Source organism: Pipistrellus hanaki (genome assembly GCF_964339955.1).
Source record: "Pipistrellus hanaki genome assembly, chromosome: 4".
NCBI classification, from domain to species: domain Eukaryota; kingdom Metazoa; phylum Chordata; class Mammalia; order Chiroptera; family Vespertilionidae; genus Pipistrellus; species Pipistrellus hanaki.
Genome location: NC_140506.1, coordinates 13,731,381 through 13,756,041, shown reverse-complemented (window position 1 = coordinate 13,756,041; position 24,661 = coordinate 13,731,381). Strand labels below are relative to the sequence as shown.

General features: G+C 40.7%; 1 protein-coding gene across 2 annotated transcripts in view; it reads right to left on the bottom strand.

The window, feature by feature from the left end:
• FBXL7 (F-box and leucine rich repeat protein 7) overlaps positions 1-16,983 on the bottom strand; it is a 289,171-nt gene extending 272,188 nt beyond the window's left edge. The window contains exon 1 of one of the 2 annotated variants that reach the window (XM_084881650.1): positions 16,405-16,983. In XM_084881650.1, coding sequence (XP_084737776.1) covers positions 16,405-16,441 — 37 coding nt within the window. In that variant the 5' untranslated portion in view covers positions 16,442-16,983. The remainder of the gene's footprint in view (positions 1-16,404) is intronic. The other variant, XM_084881651.1, reaches the window with a different exon arrangement.
• Between the last annotated feature and the right edge of the window lie 7,678 nt (positions 16,984-24,661).

The window sequence follows — 24,661 nt, the reverse complement described above, 5'->3', positions numbered from 1 at the left end:
TACTAGCAATGAAAAAAGTTTTTTCTAATCACTATGAAAAGCTTCAGCTGAATTGGAATATTTATTTGCTCAGCACAAAGAAATGTATCATTGCTTAAAGATTTAACCCATCCAACTATAAAGCAATAATAAATCAAAGAAAATATATGTGGCTCTATCACCCTCTTAGCGGGCAAGCAGAGCAAGAATGCTCATTCTTTCATGTGGATTTGGGCCTGTCTTTATCTCCCTTTCTCCAAGAAAATAGGAGATAGGGGCATCAACTCAGCCGTCTTTTAGGACTTGGACATATAAAATTAACTGTCACAAGAATTTTACGTGATATCCTCCACAGAGAAGTAGACTTCATGTGCTCAGAATAAACAGCTAAAAACTTTATTGCCCAAAGTGAAAGTTTCTAAAACTGCAGTTTATAAACAGATGTAGATTCTTACCCAGATGTACAAGATAGAATAATGAACTAAGGACTGAACTAGGAGATGCAGACCAGCTAGATGATGATGATGATGATGATGATGGTGGTGGTGGTGGTGGTGGTGGTGGTGATGATGATAGCATCTTTTTCAATTGATTCTAAACTCCACCCCCTCACTGCCCATTTAACTCCATCTTATAATCAATATTATCTTAAAGGCAAATTGTAGTGTATTTTGTGAAATCTTCCACTCAGACATTCTGAGATGGAAAAAGCAGCAGACTTGATCCATCTTAGACTTAATGAAACACAGATTGTAGTAGACCAGTAAGCAGCTGGGTTATGTACTACACACTATAACTTTTAATCTACTAATTCAATCCATCTCGCAAAAACTTTTGGTGGAAATAACTGTTATTGACTCTATTTCCCAGATGCAGAAGTTGGTGCACAGAGAGGTTAGTTAAGTAACTTGCACAAGATCACACAACTAGGAATTGGCTGAGCCAGTATGAGACCCAGCAAGCCTGGCACCAGGTCTGTGCTCCTGGCCACATGCTCTGTTGTACTACATATGGGACATTATTACATAGCAAGTCTTTTCAAGCATTTGGTACCTCAGTTTCCTGTTAGTCCCCAAAATAAGATATCTGGACCAAGTCATCTCTAGAGTACTACCCAGCTTTAAACTTAGGGTTCTCTGATACAAACAAAGAGCCTATCACATCCTCTTATAGGACAGATACCATATTATTAAAGAAACTAATAAGACTTTAATTTTAATTATATTTCTGTATAGAAGGATACAGAAATAATTCTCTCATGTTACAGAAAAAAACAAAATCTTATAGGCTAAAACTGAGGCATTTTGTTCCTAATTAAATCATGGTAATTTCAAATATAGCAAATATTATCCTTTGGGAAATCTGATCACTATTTTTGTACTACCTCCTAACTAAGTCAACTGTCTTCTTCAACTTTGGTAGTGTTGGACATTGGGCGACAAACTAAAATCATAGCAAATAAATGTACTAATATCTGGCACATAGCACCTCATTTGATCTTGACTACTGAAATAAGAACAATAATGTATACACATGCGTAGACATAACACACACACACAAACACACACACACACACACACACACACACACAATTTCTGTATGTGAGTAGTATTTCACATTAAATTGAGGACTCTTGAAACAAAGGAGTTTTCTCCACCAATTTTAGAATCATTAAAAAGTCTACTGATATATGAAATGACATAGAACACTACAAATCAGAGTGTCCCTCTTATTATACCAGGTCTTCTTTAAAATCACACTAATATTTTATTTCCCTACTTGCTAGGAATGTCCAGAATTGCCATAATAAAAGGATAGCTCAACCCTGGCTGGTTTGGCTCAGCAGTTAGACCATCAGTCCTGCGACTGAAGGGTCATGGTTTTGATTCCCAACCAAAGGCACATACCTGGGTTGCCGATTCTTCCCATGCCCTAACTTTCAGGAGGCAACCAAATGATGTGTCTCTCTTTCTCCCCCTCTTCTCCCTCCCCACCTCTCTCTTTCTCTCTATAAAAAGGTACCTCAGACTCTTTTTTAAAGTCTTTCATGCAATCAGAATTCAGAATGATAACATCACAAAAAAATAAGCCATATTCTAACTTCCCTGCATTAAGTGCTGATCTGAAGGGAGTATCCAAAAGAGCGAGAAATAGAGCATAACTTAGGCTGCTCATGTGACAACTTCTCCCAGCTATAGACAGGAATTTCCTGTTTTAAAAACGAATTCCAAAAACAATTGTCTAAGTTTCTGGCAGAACTTATTGATAGCCAATCCACTAGTTTACGGGGCCAACTCAGGAGAATTTAGAAATAGTGTGAAATAGCATTGAGGTTAAACACCGACTTGGATGTCTTAAAAATTGGGGCTCTGAAGAGGCCAGCAGTCTTGCAAGTAGCAGGACACATTCTAACTCAGGCTGTTTGGCTCCAGAACTGCTTAGCCAACACCCTCTTCCTCATCTCCCACTGTAAGTTGTTCTGGCTTCTTCACCAGACTCTGAGTTCTTAGCACACAAGTTAACATTTTCTTCATCCCTGTATCTCATGGGCAGGCCAAGCAGGGTTGCTGACACATAGAAGGAGATTAACAAAACTCTGCTGGCTCCATGGATTAATAAAAGAATGACCAATTTAGATGAACGAATGCCCAAGGGAATCAGTCCCTGAAAAATTCTCTCAGATCCTGGGTGTGGTGATGAAAGGACAGATAAAATGGCAAAGTAACTGTCCTGACCTCGAGAAACAACTCACTAGAAACTAGAAAGTTAAGGTATATGAATCAACATGGCACCCCACCACCCAAGCCAGAAGGAAGAATTTTCTTAATCCCTTTCAGCCAATTAGTCACCAAGTCCTTCTACCTTCTTTTCATCTCTGAAACCCACACCTTTGTCCTACTCTCAGCTGCTCCCACCCCACACTACTGGTGGGATCTCAATGGGGCTCAAAGAATAGCATCCTCTTCTCCTACCCAAGTTAAAAAATAAGGAAATAATAAAGATGCCACTGCAGATAGAAAGAAAAATGGCATCTCTATTTCTAGGAACTTTAGTTCAGAGGTTGTGGTTTTAGGTCTACAGCCAAATGGCCAATACTGAACCCAAGTGTTGGTAGCATGAGACCAAAGCTGGTCTCTTCTTGGGCAGAAAAACTCCCCCCTTGCTTCCTAAGAGAAAAACAGAATGGAGTTGAGCTGTTTACTTGATTTCTCCAAAATTTATAAATCAGAGAAGTACTCTAGGACTGTTGTAATATTAATGAGTAGAAACAGCAATCCACACATCTCTCCAAGAAACTCTCTAAATCTCTCCCAGGCTGCCCTGCTAAACACATGCCACCGGCTCCCTCCTGCAACCCACCTACCTGCACACGGCTTTCTTGACCATGTAACCTTGCCTACCTCTCCAGGTGTGAGGCTCATCCTCTCCTCCCTCCTAGCTAACCCACTGGCCCCTGCCTCCTTGTCTGACCTTCTGTTTTCCCCTCTTCCTCCTTCTTAGCCTTTTCTCATCTTTCCAGACTCAATTCAAGCTCATCTTAGATTGTTAGTCCTTGTGAACATCCCCAGTAAAGCTCACACAGCCAGGTTGGTGTTCCCATCACATGCTTACTTGGTCACCTATGGCTACTCTAGTACATTATATTCCATCCACTAGGTCCCTTAACTCAAGAACTGTTTCTTATAGTTTTTTTAAAAAATATTTTTTATTGATTTTACAGAGATGAATGTAGAGGGATAGAGAGTTAGAAACATCTATCAGCTGCCTCCTGCACACTCCCTATTGGGGATGTGCCTGCAACCAAGGTCCTTCAGTCCACAGGCCGATGTTCTATCCAATGAGCCCAACTGGTTAGGGCTATTTCTTATATTTTTAACCTCTCAATACCAACTACAGATTCTGGTAAATGAATACCCACAATCAGCAAAACAGGACCTCATAAGAGTTATTGAGATGTCTGATATCAGTGCTAGAGTTGAACAAATGGATCAGACAGATAAATGGTCTCTAGACCCATCTGCAGTCAATTCTGAGTTACAGCACCAGAACAGCACGGAACAAATTACAAGATGGCTCTTCAAAAGCAGCACCAATAGCAATAGCTGTGAACTATAAGCTTGTTTTTGCTCCTCTGCCAACTAGCTACATGCTATTGGTCAAGTCACTTTAGCCTATTGGGTTTGATTTCCTAATCTATACAATGAAAGGAATAAACAAGGTCCCAAAGCAGAAACCCAGTGCATGTCTATTAGCTTTCCGCTGAATATTCCCTTTTAAGGACAGTCAGCATTCCCAAGAGGAAAATGATTTTCCCAGCAGTGGCATCCTGCCCTTGACCCCTGCCAAAATAGCATTCTAGTCCAGCTCTCCCATTGTCTTATGTTGCATTCCCCAGTAAACACTCTCTGAAATGATCTAAAGTGCAGGCAGTTTATAGAGAAGTACCCTCAGGATCACACATATGAAAGGCAAGGGAGAAGGTGGATTGCACAGAGACAGCAGTTGGTATGTGATGCATTTGTAATTAAGAACTCAGCCAACTCAGTGGATAGAGTGTTGGCCTGCAGACTGAAAGGTCCCAGGTTCGATTCCGGTCAAGGGCATGTACCTTGGTTGCGGGCACATCCCCAGTAAGGGGTGTGCAAGAGGCAGCTGGTCAATGTTTCTCTCTCTTCAACGTTTCTAACTCTCTATCCCTCTCAATTCCTCTCTATGTAAAATCAATAAAATATATTTAAAATAATAATAATAATAATAAAGAACTCAGCCAATTCCATGGGAAGTTCTAGACTAACAACGGTCCTTCAGAGTGGCCTCAAATTGTACCCCACTCAACTTGTTGTTGGATGAGGCTGTTCCCTTACCCTGAGTAAGAGTAATTTCTGGAGAGGTTCTAGGCTGTAAGCCATCAGTGACCAATTTCTATGAGGCTAAGGGTGTGAGTAGGTTATTGCTAGAGGGGCTAACTGGACAGAGAAGTAAGACAGCTACTACCTTCACCCCAAATATTCTGAAAGTAAAAAAAAGAAAAGCTAGTGAAGAAGAGGTAATGGATTAAAAGGAAACACAGGAACTAAAAAAAATCAACTTTGATATCCCACAGATGTGCTATCTATTTGATGTTGGCCAAGTTGTTTTATTTCTTTATGCTTCAATCTCTTTCTCTGTAAAGTGATCAGAGGTCACTTTCACCACTCAAATATCCATGATTCTACTCCATATTTCATTTTTGGACAATGTCCAAAGTCCTTCTGTTACCTACCTCAAGCCTTACAATTAGCACTGAGGAGGGGAGAAGGAACCACACACATATGAAAAATCTCCAGTCACATTTGAAATGCATCTTCATTAAGCATGAATAGATGACCAGCAGTAGCAGAAAATGAAAATCTACACACATCAGTGGACACACACAGCAACTCCAGATTGAACTGGATTTGCAGGCAACAGCTTGGGGATTTTGACATTAGACTGAATACAATTATTCAGTTAGTTGTAGCTTTATTACCCATGTTTCCCCTTGTGAGGCAATTTCCCTTATTGGAAGTAAAGCAACCCCAACCAATGCATTTAAAAATGAGACTTTTCCTGTTCTTATTAGCCTGTATCAAAGAAATGACTATTTGAAGTACATCCCAGGGAAGGAAATTGGCTCCTTATTGCACAGTTCATGTTGTTATGGCTTTTGGAGTGGAGAAAGACTCCCCAAAGAAATACTGTCTCTCAAAACAAGCTAGCAGGGTAATCAACAGGAGAGGCCTTTCAGAGAGACAGAAAATAGGGAATATTATTAAGATATAACTAAATAAGCAAAATAGGTGGAAAGCAAGATGTGACCTGAAAGCTGTTCAGAACAGAAAGGTCATCTTAAAACTTACTTTCATAGTCGTATGCACAATATTGTCCAAATGGGGTTATATAATATATATATTCCAACCAACACAGCAGCTGTTGATCCTTGGCATATGAATGTGTCCTATACATCTGAATTTATACTGCATCACTTTAAACAAATGTCCACCAGGCCTAGTAAAATTCCCACCAGCGAGATATTACAAGATTTATTCATCTGAACTGGACACACATTCGGGTAAATGAACTAAAACACGCAGTTCCAAGTGGATGGATATCATGTCAAGAACCACTTCAAGCCCAGCCACCATGGCTCAGCGGTTGAGAATCAACCTATGAACCAGAAGGTGGAGGTTCCATTCCTGGTCAGGGCACATACCCAGGTTGTGGCTTTGATTCCCATTGGGGGCCATGCAAGAGGCAGCTAATCAATATTCTTTCTCATTATTGACATTTCTATCTCTCCTCCCTTCTTCCTGAAGTCAATAAAAAAAAAAAACATTTTAAAAATTAAAAGCCATTTTAAGTCCTTTGTTCATAAAGTTCAGTCACCTTTATCCCAAGTTCCAACTCAGAATAGCTCATGTGTTGGACTATGTACTTCTTCTTTTGCTTGAGTCTTACTGCAACCTTATGTCTGACACTGTTCCTCTAACAGATAGCATGTTAATAAGAAAAAAATGATACTTTAATTTTAAATGAATTTCTTAAATTCTTATAGAATATGTATTTCTCTCCATTTACAAATAAGGATGTGAGGAACATTGTACTTTGTTTAACTTATAGCAAAGGATTAGGTAAATATAGTCTTATATATGTGTATACATCCATACACCTTACAGCTCAATAATGTCTTCCTTTTTTCCTCCAACTTGATTATTTCACTTCTGAATTTAATTATGTGGGAAGCCAGAGATAGAAGCTCTACTGGAAACTATTCCTAGCATACCAGACATACATGAAAATCAAGAAAGAAGGTAGATTGCATAGAGACAGCAGTTGCCATGGCTCAGGGAAGCAGCCACACAGTGATAAAATTATAATAATTTTATCCCATCAGTAGAGGAATGAATATAAAAGCTGTGGTACATTTATACAATGTAATACTACATGGCCATAAAAAAGGAACTCTTACCTTTTGTGAAAGCATGGATGGACCTGGAAATTATTGTGCTAAGTAAAATAAGCCAGACAGAGGAAGACAGAGATCATCAGATCTCATTTACATGTGGAATCTACATAATGAACAAAATAATTTTTATTATCTATATTTATCAAAGGCTAAGCAACCATCCGACCGTCTGACCAGTAGCTATGATGTGCAATGACCACCAGGGAGCAGACACTCTGACCACTAGCTATGATGTGCACTGACCACCAGGGGACAGAAGCTAAATGCAGGAGCTGCCAAGCTGCGGTGACTTGGCAGCAGCGGTTCTTGGGTGACGCACCCCGGAACCAGAGAGGAGGGAGCCTGATTCTGGGGTGCGGCACCCAAGCACGACGCTCTCACAATCTGGGGAATGTCGGAAAGCCAGTTTTGGCCCAATGCCCACAGGCCAGGCCAAGAGACCCCCACCTGCCAGAGGGACCCTGCTCATTCTGACACCCCATGAGCCATGGTGCTGCCCCAGGTATGGCCAGCTGGGGAAGGACTGAGGGATGTTGGCTCCAGGGCAGGTCTAGCCCGTCTCATCCAGTACCACCCCTCTGGCCACTTTCTAATTAATTCCCTTTCAATGTGAATAAATTTGTGCACTGGAGCACTAGTTTTATATAACAAAAAAGATTAAAATGGAGATGCGATAAAGTAGTTCAATATACAAAGTGTCCCAAAAAAATGTATACAAACTGTTAGCTCAATTGATGTTTCCCTTGTTTCAGATTTAACCCATGTGAATTAATTATTGTTTAAAGTGTGTAAATATTTTTTGGGACACCTTGTATGAATTTAAAAAGATTCATAATCCTATGACCTTTTATTCCAGAGAGAAAACACAGAAAAAGGAATGATTAATTTAAAGTTCAAATTTTTAAATTGAGTTCTAGATTAATGATTTACTTAAATGACATATAAACCCAATTTCTAATCAGTTAAACAAATATTACTGAACAATGTGATTTTCAATAATATACAGTAACATCCTACTTAATACTAATCACTGAAAATAGTTGTCAACAATACAGTACCGTAAATCAGTAAAGCTGAAAAGTCCTCAGCAATGCTAAAAGTACGTTTTTTCCCCTTAAGTACACAAATTAAACTATTTTTAGACCATAAGGAGGTAGAACCACAATGTTGAAAATAACAGTCCAAGTTAGAATATCCTCAGAAGAAAACATATCCAGAGAAAAAAAAATTTAGGAGTAAAATATCAAAGTTTAAGAAAAGTTCACTGAAAACATGATAGGGTTTTCATAAGCTTTTTTTTAGATCCAATAAAGATCATGGCTTCAGATTCATCTTCAATTGATTGTCTATCAAAAAATATATTGAGGACATACTATAAGAAGAACAGGGAAATATTCACATCAAGGTGAGCATGTGATAGGATGAGCAATACATAAAGAAACAATAAATAAATAAATAAATAAATAAATAAATAAATAAATATTAGAAATTTAACTAAAAGACAGAATTAAAAGTAAAGCAATCAAAAACTAAATGAACAGGATGAATTTCTATCACAACCATGATAGAACCTCAATGACTTTTGATATCAACTCATCCTAAATGGCCAAAAATGTAATAAATTTGGCAATAACCATGCCAACCAAATATCTACGATGAATATTTTTGTTCTGAGAGCTAAGATAGTTTTAAGAAAAAAAGAGGTGAGTACAACATTGAGTCTGCTCTTTATATTTGAAGGCAATCAATGCCGTAATTCCCATCCATTGGATTGGTTCTCTTCTTCCTTCCCTTGTTCTTATGGCCTTCCATCCACTGCATCCTTAGTCGCAGGCCTATTCTTCTTCCTGAGGTCTGAATTACCTCTGACAGTTGGAACAGGTAAGACCTGGCCTGAGTCTTAGATTGAACTCAATAACCCAACAATTTGACTCAAGTTCCCAAATGGGTCAAAGGGTTCAACTGCACCTATAAGTAGCCTTTCCTGACTTCGCAAGGCCAAAAATGAGTTCCTTAAAGCCAGAAGGTCAGTCCACAAGCATAAGAAAAATTGCTAACATTTTTCTCTAGAAATTTTGATACTCTTTCCACTGCTATATCTGCCCAGGGGGGAAATGCAGCAAAGGAATTTACCGCAGAAAGGGTAGCAAAGAAAAAAATATTTTAATAACATTTATAAGCATTGCTCAGGGCTTCTAAAGTTACAATTACAAGCTCACACAGTGTTAACAACTGTTTTTCATTTTGTTGGAGGGTTAGCATTTAAATAGGGATTGATAGAATGGGCACACCTAATGCACAAACCTAGTAAAGATTTTCAGACACAGTCTCCACCTCTTTGATTATGGAATAGGGAGAATGTTGACCACGTGTCTATATTTCATTAGCAAGGAAAATTCAGAGATGGTTAATGAGTATCCATGCCCGAGGTGTGAAAGCTGGAGTCTCTGGGGTACTAACTAGAATATGTTGAAAGTCTTTGCCCACAGGCCTCCATTCTCCTTGGTGCAGCATCGCAAGCATGGGTAGAGCCCAGTATCACCGCCCCTCCTTGAGGCTTTCCAAGGTCCTCACTTACAGAACCCGCAGGAGTCCCTTTTCATGAAGTAGACATGAAAAACAGAACATGAAGATCTGAGGGAACAATTAGAAGGAGTCTCTTAACAAAATGTTTCATTTTCCCCAAAGGTGTAAGCTCCTCCTCCTCCTCCAATTTACCTGCTTTGTTGTGGTTTTGGTTTAAAACTCACGTGCATCCTTTAGGTATTCATTATTTAGACAGTAGTTCTATTCTTCCATGCACTTCCCCCTTATCACTCACAGCCACACTTAGCACATTGCTGAAGTGGGGTCTTCCTGTGAGTGAACCCCTACCTTCTTGTTCTGAGATCACTGGCCATCCTCCCCAGCTTCTGTTAGACACTAAACTTTTAGAGTAAGTCTTATTCTATCTATCTAGAGATCACTGAAGTGAGCAAATGGAAGAAGTCCTCTGCATTTCTATAACCAGAACAAAAATTGTAGCTACATTCTGGGAAAGTTAAGCTGCCACAGACTTTATCACCACCTGCTGCACAGGAATGTGTGCTGAGCAAAAATGTGTCACTCTGTGTGGTTCTTGTCCGCTTGTAGCTTCTGCTCAAATAGCACTGACCAGTAATATCAATTAAAAGTCTTATATACAAAGTCATAGCATTTATTCAAGACATGGAATGTAAGCACAATTAAGGATCTGGCTTCAAATTTAGTAGATGTACTTGTAATAATAAAAGTAGTAGCAATGCTATAGGTAGAGTCTGCACCCATTACTGCACTGAAAATAGAAGTCATTTATCAAACTCAATTTTGGTGCAGGATGTTATATCCTGCAGAAAAGCAGGGAAGTAAATAAAATCAGTGGATTTCCCTGTTAATTAGGAAACTTGGTATAAGGTTCTATGGTAGAACCCACCCGTACCTAATGCAGAAAATCTCTGGCACAACATCCTTTACTGTGATCACTGCCTTCCCATGTAACGAGACTCACTGCCTTATTAGGGAGCCTCTCTCAGATGGGGACAGCTCTCATCATTAGCTCCTCCCCACAATTAGCCAAATCTACCTCCTAATAACTTACATTGGTCTTTGCTCAGCACTCCGAAATTTAATTTTCCTCAAGACAACTCTTCAAGTATTATTTTTAATGTATTACATTTTTAAACTCCATTTATTCCCTTCTTCATGATTCAGAAAATTTATTCGCTGTGCAGTTTATTTAAGATGTTGTCATGTATTTTAATACATCCCTAACGTCATCTTAAGATACATGATATCTACAAAGTCCCACCAGTCAAATATTCAAGCAAAGCTGTTTAAGCAGCTTTCAAAATACCAAATAGGTAAGGGCAAATCAGTAGATTAGAGGATAAAAAAAGCCGTGTACCATTTATATAAAGGAATATTACTTGGCCATAAAAAATGAATTTTTTTTTTAACCTTTTGTGACAGCATGATGGGATGGGAAAGCATGATGCTATGTGAAATAAGCCAGTTAGAGGACAAGTATCATATGATTTCGCTCGTATGTGGAATCTAATGAACAAACTGAACTACAAAGCAAAATAGAGACAGACTCATGGATAAAGAGCAGGCTGACAGCTGTAGGGAGGGGCTACTGCTTGGGGAGAAAGGAGTGCTGGGTGGCAAGGGTGCAGGGATTGAGCAAAAGAGAAAGAACTCATGGACCAGGACAACAGAGTGGTGATTGTAGGGGAATGGAGGAGGTGGAGAAGGGTATGGGGGAAATATGGTGATGGATGGAGATTTGACTTGGGGTAGTAAACATACAATACAGTGTATAGATGATGGGTTGGAGAATTGTGCACCTTAACGCATGTATCATTTTGTTAACCAGTGCCAATTCAATAAATTCAATATAAAGAGTGATTATTAATTGTTCAAAATCAAGCCAGAGTTCACTCTGTTTCAAAGGGAAGAAGGAGTTAAAACAAAGTTTTTGTGAGTTAATTCCCAAGGGGACAAAGAAAAGTTACCTCTCTTTTCTTTCTCTTATTTTAAACCGGCAAAAGGACTCCCCAAATCTCTGAAGATATCTTCTCATTGTCAGATCAAAGATAGTATTGTTAACTGTGCTAACACTATGATTTAAATGGAACAGTGGAATCAATATGCCTTATCTTCTGATTTTTATCAGAATAAATTTATTTACTGGAAACAAAAGACAAAGACATACTTCTAGCTAAGAATTAACAAACCTTTGGAGGTTCCCTTATATATAAAATAAATCAAGCAACAGCCACCTTTTATAGCAAGAAGAGCATGTCCTAGGCCTCCCCTCTTGACCCCAAAAACAGTCACAAAATGTCTCATAATTGGATAAAACGTATTTGCAAAGACTCTAGGCAAAAAATTATGCTCAGTGGCCAGACTGATTTTGTCCCATAGCAGCTGACTATGGAAGACTGATGACACAACCCTTGCATACAATGATGATTTATGCTCTCCAGCATAGAGTATTCACCTCGGTATCACACAGTGGCTTAAAGTAACAGTCAACATGCTCCACAAATCATCCAAGGTCAGCCCTTCACTTCTTCTACATCTTGGTCTACATACCAAGTTTTCAATAAGGCCCATCACGGTGATCTATCTAAATTAAAATTGCAACACCTTCTTCTTCCCAACTTTGAATAATCTTAATCTGACCATTTTCTTTATTCAGAAAATTTAGCTACTTTGAATGCATCCCAAGATTTACTGAATTATCCTATGGTTGTGTACGCATGTTAATCATTCCATTTTCCCTCCCTACACACACACACACACACACACACACACACACACACACACACGAAGAGAAGACTGACAGGACCAGATCATTAGCTAGTTAATGTTATATCCCAAGAATCTAGAATAGTTCTGGCACATAGTAGGAAATAAATCAACATGCATTAGTTGAATGAATGAATAAAGGATTCTGGCTTAGAATGACATGGCCCTGAGTTCCAATTCCACCTACACTAGCTGGAGGACCTGGGAAATGACCATCCTCTCTGCAGCTGTGTTTCCTCATCCATAAAATAAGGACCTTAGGAGTGCCTTCCCCATAGGATCCACCTGAGGCTTATATGAGTCAATGCATGTCAAGGACTTAGGATCATGCTTGGCCATAATAAGGTTTTGATAAATGTTAGTTGCCATTGTTATTATTATTTCAAAATATGTCCCCCACGGTCGTGATGGATTTGTGATGATTTATGTGCTCAGGCAACTGGCTCTCCTCATACCTGAGGTCACAGATCTGTGACTGGAAAAAAGGATCTAAGGATCTTCAGAGAGCAGCAGCAGGGCTGCCAAGGTTACACCCCATCACTGTGGCCTCATCAGCTGCAATTCAATAACACACAGGATTTTGTAAAGGAGCTCTTAAGAGTGTAAGTGATACTGTCTCAGACCTGCTGGAGTAGGGTAAACATAACAATGAAACCAAGGAGTAAGTGAGGGTAAGGCTCAGAAACCTTAAAAGGCAGGGAAGGCAGCTTCTGTCTTCCTACTTGAACAGAGTTTAGTTTACTTGGCTGAATGGGAGTCAAAGCTAATGGTTCTGATGGCTTTGAACCACCCACCACCGCTCATTCTGTGGACTTCTACACAGGGGCTGAAATCACACTTTATGGAAAGAGATACAAGGGGGAAACAGCCCTCTGTTAAAGAATTTACCAGAACATACTCATCATATAGACATTGGCTTATGTTTCTAGAAAGCTAATGATCAGAAATTAGAAGGTAAGCTTTTCCTGGAGCAAAATCCGTCTACCTAAAGGTTGCAAATTAAATCATTAACCTAAATGTTCACTAAGTATTTAGGAAAACAAAATACTTGGGAAACTTATTGTTGATTTACAGGGATTTTAGAACTGATTAAGTTAAGAAAGGAGGTAACAATGAGTGAGGAAGACAGAGATGAAGGATAAACAGAATGACAGGAAGACAGAGATGCAAGATAAACAGAATGACAATAGCAAGAGGGGCATTAACTGATTTCCAAGCAATCATAGTCTTCACTTCCCTATTTATTTTAACATGTCTCCCACAAGGCTAATCTCCACTATTAAATTTGTCCCTTAAGAGCAAAATAAAATTAATAACTACATGCTCAAGAATTATTAGGCTGTGACAAATCAGGCCAAAAGGAATCTCTCTTCTTACTCTAGAGGAGAAAGACCCTAAGATTTGGGGGAATTGAGCAAGGTCACAGTAGCTAAGTTGAAGCTGGAATCAAATTTCCAGACTCCCAAGTCAATGCTCTGCTCTGCACAGGAATTTCCCCGAACTCCAATGTGCATGTGACAAATGATTCAGTAGTTCTAGGAGGAACCCAAGATTCTATATTTCTGACAAGCATCCCGGTGGTGCAGAGGCCGCTGAATTACACTGAGCAGCAAGTCTCTGCCCCATTTCACCTGCTAAAGTAAGTCTGGGGACAGGTTTTCTGTTGTTTTAATGAAAAAAAGGTGTTTTCCAGGAACAAGAAAGAGTAGGTTGCAAAAGAAATGCTGAAGTTTTAAATGTTGTAATAACTCAACACTGTTGTAAAATTTACGGGGGCTCCCATTTACATGGTGGTGTCAACTGTAAAATATATATTTAAATTGCAAATGTTTAAAATATATACAAACATCAGTGTATTAGAGTCGAGAGATCTCAATGCATTCTATGGATATGCTTTTATTGGTTATTTCCCCCTTAATGTTTGAAATACACCATGCCTAAATTGCTCTAAATCTACTAAAACTGTCTTGCTTCTGCCTTCGATGACTAGAGATACCATGTCTAGGGGGTGCTTTCACTTGCTTTGAGATTTTATAGTTTAGAACAGAAAGATGGCAGAAAATTCCAGAAGGCTTATCTGCATAGATGTTACCTTCCATTAACACAGAGGGACACAATTGGCCATACCCCACCTGTGTTAAAACCCTATTTAGGAGAGACCAGGTGTCAGTGGGGGAGAAAAGATTGAATTCCTTGTTAATTCTGTATCTCTATTTCCACCTCACCTATTAGAGGACTCTCCATGCATTTAAGCAGAGTTGATGCAAATAAACACAATATGTCCTCTCCAGCCAAAATTGTTAACCTCCCCAACCTTCCCATTGGTCTCCTGGAATCAGCTGAGCCCGAGGTTTTTCCTGTAAAACGTCCTAAATCTGATCCCAGTAAAATTTCACTTCAGCTGAAGTGAAAATGCAGAGGTAGCATTTACGGATAACAGCTGGAGAACATTAGTTCTCTGTCTCTCCTTTGCTCTCCCCAAGGGTTGAAAACTCTGCTGTTCAGACAGGAAGTCGTCATCCACCACACACTGTACAATACGAGAACGCTGGGATATGCGGACAAGTTGCACAGGATTAGGGGGAGTGTGCAGGGGTTTTGTTCAAGAACCCAGAGCAGCAGCAACTCGGCATACTTCTTAGGCTGTCCTTCCCGCCCATAGTATGCAAGTATAATAACATAACGTATGCACACCCAGAACTGACAAGCATACACCTCACTCCCTGAAAGCTTTTTAATAACTCGGAATAAGGACGCTCCGCCTTCCATTTTTTGACAAGCTTTTAAAACATGAACTCTAAAAACTTTGGGGGAGTGGCTAAAATTCTCCAATCATCTTTCCTGGCATACTTTCAAATCTGCCTTCTAAAAAGACCACCTTTTAACTTTCTAAAGATGAAACTGTCACCAAAAAGAATCTCTCACATAACTGCCTAGAATAAGAAAATATATGTATTTCACATGTATGTGGAATTCAAAACATGCTGATCGGGAGAGAATGATTGAAACAAAAGGCTCTTGTGGTGATGGTGTTTGGGCGTGTGTTTCTGATTGGCCTCTGCTGTAATCTCACAAAGCTACTGAGAAGGAATAGGGTCACATCCACAAAGTTTCGAGGAGGATGATAGGAGTTTCCCAAACACCACCAGGCTGAATAGCCTTTCTGCATTCCTACCGTCTGCAGGCTCTGGACGGAGTCTGTAACCGCCCGTCCTCTGGAGGCGGGCTGTAAAACCGACCCGGCTCTTCCCCGCCCCTCTAGCCAAGTTCAGGAGAGACCAACCTTCCTAACTTTTGAACTATGAAAATGCCTCTGCCATGCGCCTATCGGGAGCATGCTGTTAATCAATGGGGTGACAACACTCCAGTTTTATGCGAAAGAGAGGGAGGAGGGGCGAGGGCGAAGCCAACCCACACATCCATCATCATTTTAGGAGGAGGTGGAGTTTAAAGTTTCTCCAACTTCCAAGCTCCCACTTGACAGGCAATATTTCTGTGCAATTTCCAGCCCCACGGAACAGATGGTCCTTTGCCCGGCTAGAGCCCGGAGAGAATCAGACAAAGCCCCCCGCCACTCCTCGCCTCCCGGGAGGGCCCAGAGGTGGTCAGTTTCACGGAGCTGTCACCCAGGGTCCGGGAGTAGAGAATGGAAACTTAACTACTTTTTTTTTTTTTTTTTCAGGAGTTTTTCCTGCTACTGGAGAGCGGATTGGAGCACAAAGGCCTGAGAAAGTTTTCACTTCGTTATTTCTTTGAAAAAACGGTCTCCAGGTCTCCATCGTCTGCCAAACCATCATCCTAAATCCCAGACACCCAGGGTGGGAAAGTTGAGGCAAAGGCATTCAGAAACACCAAGGCATTTGCAACTTGAGCCGTCCCAAAGACAACCTGGGAAGTTGCTTAAAAGGACACCCCTTCTTCCCCCACCCCCGGTGGGAAAGCATCCTCGGGGCGCCTGAGCACTCGGTGCCAAAGGGAAGGTGACAGAGTGCCCAGTGGGTGTGCGCCGCCGCTGCGGGCGGGCGAGGACCTTCCTTCCCCCGACCCGCGGGCGAGGAGAAAGGAAGGGGGGCGCGATCCGGGAGTGCGAGGACGGGCGGCCCACTCACCCTCACTGCCGTACTGTTTGCCATTGTTCGCGCCCATCCTGCCGCCGTCATGCCCGCCGCCTCCCGGGACACTCCATCGCTGGGGCGCACCGCCCGCGCGCTCCGCCCGAGGAAAGCCCGTCCGCCGGGACCGTTAGCCGCGCATACCCCGCGCTCCGGGGCCGAGGTCCTGCTGGGAGCGGCCCCTGCACTCCTCCGATGGGAGGGGGCGCTCGGTCCCCTCCTGGCACCCCCAATGGTTCCGGGTGGGGCCGGGGGCTGCCGCCGCCGCTCTTAGAATCCGCGATCGCGGCCGGCGGGCGCAACGCGGCGGAGAGCCCGCGCCCCGGGGCCGCCCAGAGGCTCGCCGCGCCGCCGCCGCCGGGTCCCCATCCGCCCGCCCCGATCCCCCCGCGGTGGGCGCTGAGCCGCACGGGTGGCCGGGCTACCCGGATCGCCCGCCTCTTCCCGGCGCCCTGGCACGCCCACCACTTCCCCGGGGATGGGAGCGGCGGCCACTTGTTGCGGGTGCCCCGACCCAGCAGCAGAGACGCGCGGCCCGGCGCAGCTCGCCCGCGGGCCGGACTTTTGTTAGCGCCAGGCGCCTCCTCTCGCCGCCCAGCGTCAATCACAGCTGGAGCCCCCGGAGGAAGGCCGGACCCGAGATGCGCGGCCTTTTAAAGGGGCAGCGCTCCTTTTTGGGGTTCTGGCTCTGGGCCCCCGCCTCCGCGCGCAGACCCCCCGCGCCACTCGCGAACCACTCTGAGCAAAGGAACGTGCTCTTGGCTGCATTCGCTATTGTTCCTCTAAGGGCTTGGCCCTCGGTGTGTAAGATGAGCTTCCAGGCGTCCTTGGAAATCCCTTGGCTTTGCCTGCAAATGTGGCCTGTCTTGGGTGCAGGGGCATTTAAAACAAACATGCCTCAGAGAGTCTGATTGTATCTGGCAATCTCAGGAATAGAGGCTGGCATCCTCCTCCAAAGTTTGGGACTGAGGCGGAGAATGGAAGGGAGAAGGAGGGGAGAACTTGAGGGGAACTTAGCAGGGAGTCACTGGGGAGCCAAAGGCATTCCCGCCCTGGTGCGGAGGTTTCCTGACTCAGAACTTTTTAAGAGCTTCCAAGCCAGGAAGTGTATTTTCTCCCTGGTTCTATGATTTTTTTTTTAAAGTATTATCTTGTGGTTGGTGTTATTCTTTGTTTAATACATTACTACCTTTTCTTGGGGATTTATATGGTACTTCTGGAGCCTTAAAATGGCCCTTTGGTCTTCCCTCCATGAGATGGAAAAAGAAAATTCTTCTTAATGTTTTATTTCCTTTCCATGTAAATACCTAGAGTTTTATAACATTGCATCTTAGTAAAGACCAGGACATGCCCAGTGCAAATGTCTGTGTAGGGAGGCAAGCCCATAGCAGTTTCTCCCTACAGCTGTCAGATGTTTTGAATTAAATTAAACATATATAATGATATATAGAGTGTCCCCTCAAAAAAATGTATGCACACTCTTTGAATACTTGCAAAGGAAGTGTTTATTAAAATACATTTCGTTTTCAAAAAGCTATCAGCTGTTAAAGTGTGTATACATTTGGGGGGATACATTATAAGCACATATGATAGCTGCACGGAGTACCAAGATTTTGTAATTACCTGTTTCTTTTTCTTTTAAAAAAAAATATATTTTATTGATTTTTTACAGAGAGGAAGAGAGAGGGATAGAGAGTTAGAAACATCGATGATCAGCTGCCTCTTGCACACCCCCTACTGGGGATGTGCCCAGCAACCAAGGCACATGCCCTTGACCAGAATCGAACCTGGGACCTTTCAGTCTGCAGGCCAATGCTCTATCCACTGAGCCAAACCCGTTTCAGCTAATTACCTGTTTCTTAAAAGGCTTGCAATCATATGCAGAGATTGTTAATGATTTGACTTCCTATGGATTCTATTTGAGTAATTTCCTTTAATTTGTACAGTTTTCTTTCTTAAATATCATGCACCACAAATGTTAAATCTTGATTTCTTGTGCAGGAGAGATTATGCATTGAAAGAAGAAAAAAAATCATACAATTATCTGTTTTACAGAACAGGATTAGTTTTGTTGTACTGGTAACATTTCAATTGTCCAGTGCAATAAGATTAAGGGCTGAATTGTAATTCATCTTTTCATAACTAGAATCTTTTCATAACTGCCTGGCCAACAATATGTGCTTTCCATGTCTCTTGAGTTCAATTAAAATCCTATGACATGGACCCTAAGTATATATTGATGTCAAAAATGCGGAAGAGCTAAATAAGTTTTTGGAATCCACCTAAAAGTATAAGCCCAATCTAGAAATGAGGCAGAGTCTACATTATCTTCATCCAAAGTAGGTTTCTGCTCACGTGATCCTTGAGATTTTCCATTGCCAATCAAGGAAGTTGCATTGAGGAGCCCCCAGGATAAAGTAGTAGAACAATGGAGCTCCTCTTGACATTTGGTGTGCAGCAATTGACAACTTTATTGTTTGTATGGTCTCCCTGATGCTCTCAGTATGAGGTCTACAAATTAGGAAACTGACAGAGGAAGAAACAGGCTCAACCAGTTTAAATATCTAGAGTCAACTAGATTGCACTCAGATTCTTAGGTTCTCTCTTCCCAATTCTACCACCTTTTTTGACCTGGCCACTATATTTTGTTAATAAATCTATATTAGTTAAAAATGGTATTTTCTCTTTTAATACCTTTTGTTTATTTTTTAATATGTATCTTGGAGTCACTGTTTCCTTTGTTGTTGTTGTTGTTGTTGAGTCACCTTCCAGGGTCTCTAATATCAAAGCAAACTTAATAATGGAAAGTAAATTGTGGCGGCTAATTACATTTATCCCCTTTGAAATTAAAGCCTATAAATATTTTGCCTATCATAAAGGGAGATAATAACAATCTCGATTAAGAAATTTCAGTTTGAAACAAAATAGAAAAATAAACTTATATCATCCTTCTGATTACTAAGTATATGTTGTCATATTCACTATAAACACTTGGGGAAAAGCACAGTTAAACAAAAAAGAAAGAAAAGCACTATTCCTGTTTAAAATAAAGATATCCTGGGCAAGTGAGGGCTCATGCTCAGGCTGACCCAATTACACACCCGCCTGCCCCTGGCAGTGAGAAATAAGCAAGTGTCTCTCCCAGTCTCTGCTAGGCTGATATCAAGCAAATGAAAAAAGGGAACCAACAGATGCCAACATCAAGAAAGCAGGGTTGTTAGAATTATCAGACAAATGTTTTTATTTGTTTTTTTAAATCCTCACCTTTCACCAAGAGGTCACTGGTTCCATCTGGGTCAGAGCACATGCCTGGGTCAATGCACAGTAGGGGGTATGCAGGAGGCCAATCCCCAGTAGGAGGTATGCAGGAGGCAGCCCATCAATGTTTCTATCTCTCTCTTTCCCCACTCTCCTCCTCTCTCTCAAAACCAATAAAAACATATTTAAAAAGAAATAAAATGTATTAAAATAAACTACTGTTTTTAATTAATATAGATTTATTAACAAAATATTAAGGTTGATACTTGGCCACACAAATATTCGTATAAAAAATGAGGGTGTAGATGACTATTCTGTCCCCCAAGAACATTTAGTTTATTACTAATTATCTATAACACTAGAGAAGAAAAAGAGAACATGGGCAAATTTTAATTTATTATTACCACTGAGCTGTTTTGAATTGTGTTTTGCATGTCTCAATTAATCTCGGCTCAACTTTATGGATGAGGATACTGAGGCTCAGAAAAACTAAGTAAATCCTGTAAAGATGCACAGCAAAATTGGGACCAAGATTTATTTGCAAAGTCTATGATGTTTCTCACTACTTTCTGCCACCAGTATCAAGCCATTGCAAGTTAGACTAAGCCCAGTTTTCAGCAGAAGTAGTAGATGTTTAATTTAATAAAGAATGAAACATTTTTGGCGTCTGTGAAATTTAATTAGGTTTCAAAACAAACATTTATTATGCAATATGAATCTTCATCATATCCATAATGATGAGTGGCTAGATATTTATTTTAGGTATTTTAATAATTATAAAGTAAATAGATAGCTTAAAAGGATGGGTATTTTATATAGGACTCTTGATACTCTGTCTCCTCACAAATATTCCTTTCCAGCTCTGAGAAACAAAATAGTCACTTTTCTGTAATTAAAAATATTACAATATTCACAACACTCTGACAAGATGTTATACTGCTCCCTTGATTCTAAATTTAACATATAAATCCATATTGCTTTGTCCCTGGTCCTTTACTAGGCAACTATCCTATATCAGAGGGCCACCGAAGACCCCACAATAGGCCAAAATTGCATCATAAACTTTGTATGGTTAGCTTAGCATATTGTAACATTCAGAGTCCTATCACAATTGTCAGGTTTCTTAGCACACAGCCAATTAGAAGCAAGGAATTATAAGGAATATTGTTCAACATATTAAGAAACTGTGAAAAGTTATAGCTAATTATAGGGAGTGTGTTGAGAAAAAAAAAATCTCTATAGAGAAAATGGAAGAACTGAACAAAGAAAAAACAGAAATAAAAAACAAATGAAAAATCTGGGGTGATATCATCATGTGGTATTGCTTTAGATAAAGTAATGATAGTGCTCATCACAAATAAATCTCTAAATTTTAGTAATCTGTATTAATACAATAGAAATTTAATTCTGGGTCATAAACTAGAATCGTTACTAATCCATTGGAGATTATTCTCCACACGGTGACTCAGGTATCCAGGCTTCTTCCATCATGCACATACAGCTGGCAGAAGATATAAAGGGAGAGTGAAAAAGTCATGCCACAGCACATCTGCTCACATCCCACTAGTGAGAACAAGTTCAATGGCTACATGTGGATGCAAATGGAATCTGAGACATGTAGTCCCTAGCTGTCCTACTGTGCCCACCAAACAACCCACACTGAAGAGGAGTGGTGAATATGCATGTAGCTAACAGTCTTCAGTAGCCTCTGAAGATAACACTTTATTGTTCAACAGTTCATACATATAACTATTATATTTCACACATTGTTGGCCTGCTTCCACAACACACACTTCCTGTCTCCCTTTCCTTTCCCTTCTCTCTAGGTCAAAGGATAAATACTTATTTTCCTAAAATCCCCAGCAATTAAGAATGTCCATATGGCAATGTCCTGGCCAAGGTGTAAGCAAAAAAACCTATTTTAGGAGCACCTGGAATAGGTTTTGTTATTTAAAAAAAAACAACAACAACAACTCAGAGATAGCTCTGTTACTATTTTTCCTCTCTTCTCCCTTCCTCAACTCCACTGCTTTTTGACTCTGGTAGCCAGGAGAACTTAAGGGAAAGGACAAGAGAATGGTAATGATGGATACCCAGAGTTCTGAAGACATAAAGCCACTGGAATATCGCCAGCAACCTCCTACTTCCAAACTCCCTGTGATGGAAGGATGGGAACTATCTGTAGCACACTGATACATGGCTTTTCGGTTAGTTACAGCTAACTGCAAACTTAAGAGATGCACATTATTGCCCTGACTGGTTTGGCTCAGTGGATGGAGCATCAGACTATGGACTAAAGGATCCCAGGTTCCATTCTGGTCAAGGGCATGTACCTTGGTTGCGGGCACATCCCCAGTAGGAGGTGTGCAGGAGGTGGCTGATCAATGTTTCTCTCTCATGGACGTTTCTAACTCTCTATCCCTCTCTCTTCCTCTCTGTAAAAAATCAATAAAATATATATTTTTTAAAAAAGAGATGCACATTGTGTTTACTTAAGAAAGAAGAAAAAACAAATAACACAATAACATTTTCATTCATAATAATTAAAATATTAAAATGCATTGGTGCTTAAATGGGAATGTTTTAGTTATGTAGAAAATATATACATACAAAACAGCACCTTTTCTACAATGCTGACCCCTTAAAATGGCACCCTCTTCACTTTCCATCACATCTAAATATTCTATTGCATATGTGAGTAACACACATTTACTCAACATGAAGAAATAATACTTTCAATGTCTGTATCAAGACTCAGTCTGCACATATAGCCAAAATCTTAGGTCATATAGGAAAGCTTTAAAATAACAAAGGAATATAGGAGCACATTTTCTCTCTCAAGTATGGATAATATAAAACTTTCCTGGAATTCAGTGTGACTTTAAAAATTTTATTAGAGTTTATAATTTGTTTTAAGTAGAAACGTATGTATTTGTTCTCTGGTAGCAATAAATTAATTCCCTGCTATAAGCAGTCTTCACATGTGTGTTACCTTTCTCTGAAAAGCTCAAAGGACTTGCAGTATTAGACTGCCCCCATTTCCAGCTATAAGTGGGCACCTGGGGTCTGATTAGAAAAGGTTGTGTGTCTTCAGCCTTGTGGTCTTGAAAGTCATGCAAACTAGGATGAAAGCCAATGGTTTTATAATTGGCAATTGCAGCCAGCTGCATAGGGTTCCAGAAGGGTCCAGCATCCACAGCAGAATGAATTCATCAATTCAACACCATTCCAAGCTCTGGAGGTACAAGAGTGAATAAGGTAACACAGTTTCTCCTCTCAGGGAGATGGAACCATTGATGGTGGAGATAGACAACAATCATGTCCACATATAAAACAAATAATTTCAGATAGTGAAAAATGCTATGAAGAAAATAAGTCAAGATAATGGCATGTAGGAGGTGAGTTTTGTAGCAAGGGTTAGTAAGGCTGGAGTGATCAAAGAATGTAATTTTGTGGCTGTGACATTTATGCTGAGACTTGAACAATAAAAGAATGTAGAGATTTGGGAGAAAGAATGTTCCAGATAGAGCAAATATAAAGTCCCTAAAACTGGAATGAGCGTGGTGCATGTCAAGGCCAGGGTCAGTGTATCAGTTAGCTATTGCTAAGATAATGTTCCATAACAGATTATCCCCCAAACTCAGTATATTCCTCTATATCTTCTTCAAAGGTCTGCAGTTCACTTGGGGCCATTTCAGTTCAGGTGTGTGGGTGAGCTGGGCTGGGTGCCCAAATTCAGGTCAGGTTCCAGTTTCCCCCACAAGTCCCTCTGGAGCCCAGACTAAAGGAGCTGAAACTAAATAGTGTGTGCTCTTCTCACGGCGGGCCCTAGGGCTCAAGCCTGTTTTAAATCTTTGCAAGCATTGCAAACAACAACAAAAAAGACGCAAAGCCAGGCCCAAGTCTAAGGGATGAGGGCTCTCTTTGGCCCACTATTGTGCATTTTAGGGTCACATGACAGAAGGAGGGAGTAGAGAATTAAGAAAATAATCTACTGGGGCCAGTATTGACCGAATGTAGTAAATAAAGGAAACTTTTCAGGTTTGCCAGAGAAGGAACAAAAAGTCAGGTTATGGAGCATTTCATGAGCATGATAATTGTTTGTAACTTTATTTTTATTATAATGCAAAACAGGAAACTTTTAAGTTGTGAATTGATTTGATGTGACTGATATTTGCAGATCAGCAGGCTTTCATATAGAGAGCTGACAGACTCTTAGGAGCCCAGGGTCCTAAGTCAGAGGCTTCTGTACCAGAAAAGGTGAGAGAGATTTGACGTCACTTAGCCCAATAATAGAGAAGTTAAAAACTGCTCAGGTGTATTTTAGAGGCAGAGCCAGCAAAAGTCACCTGAGAAAAGAGGAAATTGAAAGATGGCTCATAGGTTTTTGCTTGAGCAAGAAGAGTGCTTAGGGAAGATGGAGAAAAAGTTCTTTAGGACTGGTTGTCTGGAGGGAGATTTTGGTGACCCAGAAACTTGTTTTGGACACATTGAACTTGAGAGCAATTAGACACACAAATGAGATGTCAGGCAGCACTTGAGTCAATGAGTCAGGCATCAGGGCAGATAACAGCACTGGATGCTTCTCCCCGGGAGGCTTCAGCACATAGACAGTATTGAATGGAACGGAGCTAGATGAAGGGAATTAGAAAGGAATGTAGTTCTTACAGAAAGCTAAGGAAAACCCCAAATATATGTACATATATGTCAACATTTTATCGTCTCACAGAGGAAAATTAACTGGCAAAGAAGATTGAAAAGATGTGGATAATAAGGTGGACAAAAAATACAAGAGAGCATTACAAAAGAAAGAGGAAAATGTTTCAGGACAAAGGTAGTGGCCCTGTGTGCCAAATGCTGCGGACTGTTCAAATTCAATGAACAGGTCATGGACTTGGCGGGTGCTCATGGTGAGCTCATATGGAGCCATTCCTCTGGACTGGTCGGAGAAAGGGCTGCAGCATATTATGGAGGAGGAGAAAATAGTTTTGTTTGT